Below are 9,508 nucleotides of genomic sequence, written 5' to 3'. Positions count from 1 at the left end.
AAAAAAAAAAAAAAAAAAAAATCTGGTAGAATAATTCTTCCAACTTTATTCTTTTTCAAATTTGTTTGAGCTATTTTTGTTTGTTTGCAGATTTCTCTTTAGGCTGGTATAGACAGAATAATCTAGTCTATATCTACAAAAAAATCTTTCTGGGATTTTGACATAAATGCATACGCCAATTTGAGGAGAATTAATATCTGTTAGTTGAGTCTTACAAGATACTAAGACGGGGTGTCTCTTCATTTATTTAGATATTATTTCTTTTACCAATATTCTATAGTTTTCGGCATACAATTTCTGTATATAGTTTGTTAGATGTACACTTAAGTGTTTTATTTTCTTGGAGTGACTTTGAATGATACTGTATTTTTAATTTTGGAGTGCACATGTTCATTGCTATTATATAGAAATATAATTGATTGGCGTTTGTTTACCTCGTATCCTCTGACCTAGCTGAACCTACTCATTAGTTTTAGGTGTTTTGCCTTTGCTTTTGTTTTATTTGGTTTTGTTCGTAGATTTCTTAGGATTTTCTACGTAAAGCATTATGACATCCTCAAATAGGCTCCATTTTATTCCTTCCTGTCTAATCTGCATGCCTTTCATTTCCTTTTCTTGCCTTAATGCAATGGCTAGAAATACTCAGAACTAAAAGGAACGAATTATTGAGACACAGTGTGGATGGATCTCAAGAGCATAATGCTGCTTAGCTGGGTGCGGTGCTCATGCCTGTAATCCCAGCACTTTGGCATGAAGATCATTTGAGGTCAGGAGTTCGAGACCACCCTGGGTGACATGGCAAAAACCCATCTCTACAAAAAATAAAAAATTAGCCACACATGGTAGCACAAATCTGTAGTCCCAGCTACTGGGGAGGCTGAGGTGAAAGGATCACTTGAGCCTGGGAGGAAGAGGTTGCAGTGAGCGAAGATCATGCCACTGCACTCCAGCCTGGGCGACAGAGCCAGACCCTGTTTCAGAAAAAATGCTAAGCCAAAAAAAGCCAATCACGAGATCTCACGTATGATTCTATTTATACAACACTGTCAAGTGACAAAATTGCAGAGATGGGAAAACTGATTAGTGGTTGCCAGGAGTTTGGCATAGTGACAGTGGGTGGGGACAGGGAAGAGAGCTGGTATGACTTTAAAGGAGCAACAGGAGGCAGATCTTCGTGGTGATGGAACAGTTCTGCAGCTTGATCATGATGGTGGTTACATCTACCTACACATGATGAAATGGCATAGAAGTATACACACGTATTGTACCAATATCAGTTTCCTGGTTTTCATATTGTATTACAGTTATATAAAATCTAAGCACTGGAGGAATCTGGGCGAAGACTACACAGGAACTCTCTCTTGTAACATCCTGTGAATCTACAATTATTTCAAAATAAAAAGTTAAAATATGAACAAATAAAATAACCTAAGGAGCTATACAGAGATTGAAACAACAAAATCTAAAAAACAAGAACACCTGGGTTCCAATCCCAGCTCCCATTTTACTTGCTGTGTATCCTGGAGCAAGTTTCTGTGCCTCTCTGTTCTACCCCCTTTTTCTCATATGTACAGTATAGACTGGAAAAATACCTAACCCCTAGAGTTGTGAAGATTAGGGGCTGAATACATAGAAAGCAATGAGGGACTGACACATAGTAAGAACTAAATGCATGTTAACTATTATTGTTGTTTTTATTATCATTTGAGCAAGACCCAGGAACTCCTCTGCATCCTTGCTAAGCCTGCCAGCCAGAACCATGTGTACCTGACACAGTGGTCCTCTGCTACCTCCACCCCAGAAAGTTCTCCACCCAGATTCCTGGAACCTGGAATCAGCCATTTGTACCCCCACCAGATCCATTCATGGTTTCACTTGTGAATTCATTATTCATATTCAAAAAACACTCCCTAGGCTGGGCATGGTGGCTCACACCTGTAATCCCAGCACTTTGGGAGGCCGAGGCGGGCAGATCACAAGGTCAGGAGATCGAGACCGTCCTGGCCAACATGGTGAAACCCCGTCTCTAGTAAAAATACAAAAATTAGCTGGGCATGGTGGTGCGTGCCTGTAATCTCAGCTACTGGGGAGGGCTGAGGCAGGAGAATCGCTTGAATGCAGGAGGTGGAGGTTGCGGTGAGCTGAGATGCACCGCACTCCAGCCTGGTGACAGAGCAAGACTCCATCTCAAAAAAAAAAAAAAAAAAGAAAAGAAAAGAGAAACACTCAGTAAATCACATTCATACCCAGCAGCACTAGGCATAAATAAAACATCATCTCAGCCTCTAAGGATTTCCACCTAATATGTGTGTGGGGGATTGGTGGAAAGGGACAATGACTCAAACAATTACACAATAACTAATATGTGTCATAACTTCTTAAGAGTGACAGTTTGTGAAGCCAATCAGAACTCAGTTTGGAGAAAGAGTGATAACCTAGAAAGGGGACATCAAATTCTCCATAGCCTTTAAAGAGCCAGTAAACAGAGAAGAAATGTTGCGTGCTGAGGGAAATTATGGTTCAAGCTAGAGTTGTATACCTAGCTACAATTTTCTTAACAGATGATATGATTTGGCTATGGCGCCACTCAAATCTCATCTTAAATTATAGCTCCCATAATCCCCACATATTATGGAAGGGATCCTGTGGGAGGTAATTGCATCATGGGGGTAGGTTTTTCCTGTGCTGTTTTTGTGATAGTAAGTCTCATGAGATCTGGCTGGGTGCGGTGGCTCACACCTATAATCCTAGCACTGTGGGAGGCCGAGGTGAGTGGGTCACTTGAGAGTTCAAGACCAGCCTGGCCAACATGGTGAAACCTTGTGTCTACCAAAAAATACAAAAATTAGCCAGGCATGGTGGCGTGCATCTATAATCCCAGCTACTCGTGAGCCTGAGGCAGGAGACTTGCTCGAATCAGGAAGGTGGAGGCTGCAGTGAGCTGAGACCGTGCCATTGAACTCCAGCCTGGGCGACAGAACAAAACTCTGTTTAAAAAGAAAAGGAAAAAAAGCGTCTCACAGGATCTGATGGTTTTATAAAGGGCAGTTCCCCCGCACACACTCTTCTGCCTGCTGTCATGTAAAATGTGCTTTTGCTCCTCCTTTGCCTTCTGCCATGATTGTGAGGCCTCCCAGCCATGGGAAACTGTGACTCATTAAACCTCTTTTTCTTTATAAATTATCCAGTCATAGGTATATCTTCATAGCAGTATGTAAATGGGCTAACACAATAGATAAGCATCCATTTAGATATTTTCAGAAGTAAACCCACTTGATTACCAACAGGAGCTTCTTCAGAGTAAATTACAAGGGCATAAAAATATGTTTGACAGAATGAATATGATCTAGTGTTTGATAGCACAACAGGGTGACTGCAGTTCACAATAATTTATCATACATTTTTAGATAGCTAAAAGAGTATAATTGGATTTTTTGTAACACCAGGAAGAATGCTTGAGGTGATGGATATGCCATTTACCCTGATGTGATCAGTACACACTGAATCCCTGTATCAAACTATTTCATGTACCCCATAAATATATACACCTACTATGTATCACAAAAATTAAAAATAAAAAAATTTTAAAATAAAAAAATTCACCAAAAACAAAAAAGTAAACTACAAGAAGAAAGGGAAGATTTCTTATATGAAGGTCTAAGAATCAAAGTGAAAGAATTACAGATATGGTATGGGAAATTAAATCATGGTGAATAAGAGGTGAGTCACAACCACAGTATAAAACATTAAATTTAGGCAGATATTTGCAATGTGAAAACTGGAATTAGGAAGAAAGCGTCCTCTATTCTATGTGTGTGCTGATTAGGATCAGTTGAGAGCCCTCCACCCTGATATTATCCTCCCTAAATATATGAAATGTAGACTTTTAACACAAATTTTTAAAAACTTTTTCTAATGTTCAGAGACAGTGTTTCTGCTGTTCACATTTCATGATGTTTTGATGGTCTTGTGAGTAGTAAGAACAATAATTATCATTATCATTCTTTTCTTTTTGTTTTCAATGTAACCTAAGTCAATCTCTCTGCCTTCTATTTTTTTTAAATACAGACACCAAAAGACACCATCCCAACTGAATTCAGACAATGTTATTGTAAATTTCAAAAAAATTTAAAAAATTTTTTTAAAAAGCCACTGCCCTCACCTTAATCAGAATGAATATGAATCCACAATACAACAAACAAACATTTCTGCCTTAGACCCCAGGAATACAAATTAACAAACTGCTATGACAAGACTATTATTCTGCTAGATAGAGAGTGAAGAAAGTCTAAAAGAGGCAAGGAATGATACCACCTCAAACCTCACTGTTTTCTCAACTTAAAAATCCTTTTTCTACTCCAGATCTCTGCTCATGCCTCACTTCAGGCTTCCCTGAGAATTGTCCCTTTCTCATAGAATGGCCAGAATCAAGCGATAATCCAATGCCTTGGGGCACAGGTAGCTCTCATGGGCAGCCTGAGTGTCCCAGCTCACAGACAGGCAGCAAAACTGTGAAAAAATTATGCAGTTCCTGCCTCTGAAGTGGGCTGAAAAATAGATTTTGAACCTAAATGTGCATCAACAGATGAAGGAATAAAAAAAGTTTGCATATACACACAATGGAATACTATTTGGCCACAAAAAAGCATGAAATCCTGTCATTTGTGGCAACATGGATGAGCATGATGTTAAGTGAAATAAACCAGGTACAGAAAGATAAATATTACTGTTCTTACTCATATGTGGAAACTTAAAAATGTGGATCTTGGCCCAGTGCAGCGGCTCACATCTGTAATCCCAGCACTATGGGAGGCAGAGGTGGGCAGATCACAAGGTCAAGAGATGGAGGCCTGTATTTCACCTGACCAACATGGTGAAACCCTGTCTCTACTAAAAATACAAAAATTAGCTGGGCTTAGTGGCGCGCGCCTGTAGTCCCAGGTGCTTGGGTGACTGAGGCAGGAAAATTGCTTCATCCGGGAGGCGGAGGTCGCAGCGAGCGGAGATTGCGCCACTGCACTCCAGCCTAGCGACAGAGCAGGACTCTGTCTCAAAAAAAAAAAAAAAAAAAAATAGCTGGGTGTGGTGGCGTGCGCCTGTAGTCCCAGCTACTCGGGAGGCTGAGGCAGGAGAATTGCTTGAACCTGGGAGGTGGAGGTTGTGGTGAGCCGAGATCGCGGCACTGCATTCCAGCCTGGCACCTGGCAACAGAGTGAGACTCTGTCTCCAAACAAACTGTGAATCTCATTGAAGTAGAGAGTAGAATTGTGTTCATCAGAGACTGGGGAAGATAAGGAGAGGTTGGTTAACAAATGCAAAATCACAGCTAGATAGGAAGAACATGGTCTAGTATTCCATATTCCATAGACCTACAGGGTGGCTGTAGTTAACTATCATTTATTGTATATTTGCTTTTTCTATTTTTTTTTTTAAACAGATTCTTGCTCTATCACCAAGGCTGGAGTGCAGTGGTGGAATCTCAGCTCACCGCAGCCTCTGCCTCCCAGGTTCAAGCGATTCTTCTGCCTCAGCCTCCCAAGTAGCTGGGATTACAGCCACCAAGACTGGCTAATTTTTTATATTTAGTAGAGACAGGGTTTCACCATATTGACCAGGCTGGTCTCAAACTCCTGACCTCGTGGTGATCCACCCACCTCAGCCTCCCAAAATGCTGGGATTACAGGTGTTCGCCACCCGCGCCCAGCCTATTGTGTATTTTCAATTAGCTAGAAAGAGGATTTTGAATGTTCCCAACACAAAGAAATGATAAATGTTTGCAGTGATGGATATGCTAATTACCCTGATTTGATGGTTACAATTTCTATGTGTGTATTGAACTACCACACTGTATACCATAAATATGTGCAATTATTATTTGTGAATTAAAAATAATAATTTTTTAAAAGAAATGGATTATCAGCCAGAGCAGGATTCCATACCAGGCACAACCCTAACATTTGCAGGTCCTAGGGCAAGAAGGCAAATGAAGGCTACTGTGTCATGTCATTTGTCTGCATACTTAAATGTTATTAATCAAGCTAATAAAATGAATGCGTGAAATATATCTACCCTCATTTATGAGATAGCCCTTCATAATGACCTGAAAGGTCAGGTTTGAATTTATAATTCTCTGATTCCTCAGAACTCCATGCCCAGCCCACAGCTCACCTCTCTTTTCACCCATCCCCAGCTCTGCTCACAGACCCTGCAAACAGGAGCATCCCTTGATGCCTCTTCTGCCTAGGGGTCTGCACCCAGTTGGCCCCACCCCCCAGGGATGGACATTGAGGAAAGGCCCCTGTAGCTCCTTGAAGCAGGCACAAGGTTTCCCTGGGCAGGCAATCCCAGAACCCAGCTACTCAAAGCATGGCCCAGAAAGGGAGGATGGCAGGCAGAGGCTCTTCATGGGCATATTCCCCTTGCCCCCAGCAACTCCTCACCCCATGGGGAGGGACTTAGCCAGAAGAAGCCCAGAGTCAGACCAAGATCAGAGGAGGGACCCCTCTTTCCGGAGTCTAAGAGCAGAAATATTGAGCTGAGAACAAATAGTCTTCCTGGATGGGAGTGAACTCCTTCTGTCTGTCTCTATGCCATGCACCATGCTTTGCAGAACACTCTCGGCCCCTGGCCTCACTGCAGAGGACACAGTTCAGGGGTAAACAACTGTGTTGGTTAAACGAGGCCCAGAGAATAGGACTTGGGATAATAAAGCCTGGGAAAACACCTGGATCCTCTAGATTCTCAATCAAAATTCTTAATATTCCCCACGAGTGAGTCTTCTCCCAGGCTGAAGTACCAGTTGAAATGAGACAGGCTTCTGTCTCCCTCAGAGTCTAACACAGTTGGAAGGCACACAGCTCATATTCCACAAATCCTTGAGTAAATCAATGAACAACAGCAGCTGATGGCATTTGTTGAGTGCTTACCTTTGCATTATTATTTAATTTCATCCTTACCTCAATTCTGAAATAGATTCTACTATTACTCTAATTTACAGACAAGGAAGATGAGGTTCTGAGAGGTTTATAAGCAAAGTCTGCCAGCAGTAAGTGGCAGAGCTGAGATGAATATGAATGAATGAACCAATAAAAGAATGGAAAAAATGAATAATGAACAAATTCATTCATAAATAAGTAAATCATGTGCTTTATCTTTTTTTAGTACTTAGACACCTTCTGACCCCTGGGGCTGGGGCTCTTGAGCACCAGAAGGTGTGTCAGCTGGTTTCCCTAGAACCCTGAGGATTTGGTTCTATTAAGCCCCATCCACCCTTAGCCCATTCACTCTCAAGATGGACCAACTGTCCCAACACAAGGATTCTCCCACTCTCTAGGCATCTGCTGTGCCTTTAAATCTCTCAGCTCCCACCACGTTCTCCCCAGTCCACTCCAGACTCAATAGCCTCTCCTGCCACTGGCAGATGGGAAACCGTCTTTGATATTGCAACGATCACACCATTGCGACGACCTAGGGACTTCTCTCTATTATCTTTGCCTCCCCACCCTGCCATCCCCCGACCCTCAACCCATCTGGGGCATCATTCCTTATGATTGATAGACACAAGAAAAAAATTGTGAGGTTTAATGAAATGTGGACCCTAAGCAACCTGAAACAAAGCCATTTCTATCCACGATTTTTATTTCTCTTCATTTGCGGAGCTGTTGTGGATATCTGAGGAGTGGTCCAGTCAAGGATTCCATGAATCGTTACTGGTTCGATTGTTAAATAGCGACTAGGGACACAGCACCGCTTACGATTTCGGCAGCGTATGATGCTGTCTTCATTGTCTCTGCACAACAACCGGCAGTGTCCATCCATCCAACACTCTACTTCGGGGCATACGAACAACAGTTAAGCAGATGTTAGTATCACTCCGGTGGAGAGAAAACAGCAGGCAGAGGAGGCACAGGAGGACAGGGAAGAAGAGAAGAAAGCCAGCTGAGTGAGTAATGCTAGACCCAGTTCCAGGAAAAGAGAGAAGAGACCTTGGGAGGGAAGAGAACTGAGACAATGGTTCCAACTAGAACTCTAAAGTTTTTGGGAGAGGCTTTTTTAGCCTTCTGTCTTCCTACCCCCCAACTTCTTACTCCTTACTTTGGAATCAACTAAAGCTAATTAATGTCCCACCTCGCAGAGCTAGGAATGAAGGGAAAAGGACATGATCACCTGTAATATTAGGGAACGAAGAGGATTCACTCTCGTTACACAGACCCAATTTTTTATCAGTAGCCTGACCCTGTTTAGCATAAACCTAACAAGCCCCGGCTCCAGCTGCAGCCCAATCTCCAATCTTCCTTATTAACCCAATTCAAACTCAAACTCATTCAGGCCTACCTTAATTAGAACTCCCAGCCTTACTCCACTCAGTGCCCCCAAGCCCCGACTCCAAGCCAAACGCTAGTCTAATCCAATCCCAACTAATCAAACCCTAATCTAATCAAGTCACTAACCTCCATTCCCAGCAGTGTCCCATCAGCAAGCTGAACCCAAACACCCTGCACCATCCAGCACCGACTCCCAACCTCAGCCCAAGCCCCAGCCTAATCCCAACACCAGCTCCACTCAACCCCAAATCCCATCCCCTCTCCAACTCTATCCTAAACCATCAGGAAAGCCCAGCTCCTCACCTCCAGCTGGTCCTAATATTCCTTCTATCACCCCAATTCCAAGGGTTTTCCTCCATCTTCACTCTGACCTCCCCAACCTTCACTCTAATCTCCCAAAGTCCTCAACAAGTCCCCAGCCTGCACCTGTGCTTTGCCCCTCAAACCTCTCCCAAGCTCTCACCAGGATATCATCCTGGTCCTCAAGCACCAGATGCTCCAAACATCTATCATCACACCACTCTGAAAAAAAGAATCAGAGAGAGATATTAACGAGTTGATCCTGGGGAAACCTCCCAAAGCAGCAGGAGAGAAGAAAAGGTTTCAGATGCTGCCCACAGTGAGAGGAGAGGGAAAGACGGGAAGCGCATGACCAGGAGCTCAGACCCCTGAGACAGGCTCACGTTACCTGATACCACTGGTTCTTCTACGGCCAGAAGGATGGCAAGAAACAGGACAAGAAGTTTCATGGCTGGCACGCCTGTGAGGAGGAGGTGAGTGAGCTGCAGCAGATGGAAATAGAGTTCCCTGCAGCAAGGCAGAGATGAGCCTTGCTTTTATCAGCAGGCTGTGGGCAGTGAATTATAAAAGGAGGGGATTTATTGGAGGTCATCCAGGCCAAAGGACAGTGTGTAGCAGATGTCTCAGCAAAGCACAAGATGAGAGTGTGGGAAACTGGCCAGCACCCGTGCCAGTAAAGGGACAGGCCAATTAAAGCTATTTGGCCTTTGACACCCATAAAGGAATTAATACATAATAAATATATATCGAGAAATATTTAGTTTAAAAATTACCTTGCATGGCCGGGCGCGGTGGCTCAAGCCTGTAATCCCAGCACTTTGGGAGGCCGAGGCGGGTGGATCACGAGGTCAAGAGATCGAGACCATCCTGGTCAACATGGTGAA

The 9,508-nt window shown here is 43.1% G+C and overlaps 1 protein-coding gene across 4 annotated transcripts in view; it reads right to left on the bottom strand.

The window, feature by feature from the left end:
* Window positions 1-9,191, bottom strand: part of DEFB119 (defensin beta 119) — a 12,676-nt gene extending 3,485 nt beyond the window's left edge. The window contains exons 1-2 of one of the 4 annotated variants that reach the window (XM_017515080.2): window positions 9,013-9,179; window positions 7,568-7,829 (exon numbers count right to left, since the gene is read on the bottom strand). In XM_017515080.2, coding sequence (XP_017370569.1) covers window positions 7,624-7,829; window positions 9,013-9,073 — 267 coding nt within the window. In that variant the 5' untranslated portion in view covers window positions 9,074-9,179 and the 3' untranslated portion in view covers window positions 7,568-7,623. Of the gene's footprint in view, window positions 1-7,567; window positions 7,830-9,012 lie in introns of those variants that run through there. The other 3 variants (XM_017515089.2, XR_005198046.1, XM_017515098.2) reach the window with 3 other exon arrangements.
* Window positions 9,192-9,508: the final 317 nt, after the last annotated feature.

The sequence above is a fragment of the Cebus imitator genome, unplaced genomic scaffold (assembly GCF_001604975.1).
Source record: "Cebus imitator isolate Cc_AM_T3 unplaced genomic scaffold, Cebus_imitator-1.0 Scaffold18, whole genome shotgun sequence".
Lineage (NCBI taxonomy): Eukaryota > Metazoa > Chordata > Mammalia > Primates > Cebidae > Cebus > Cebus imitator.
Note: the sequence above shows the minus strand (reverse complement) of the source record. Positions and strands in the feature narration are given on the sequence as shown.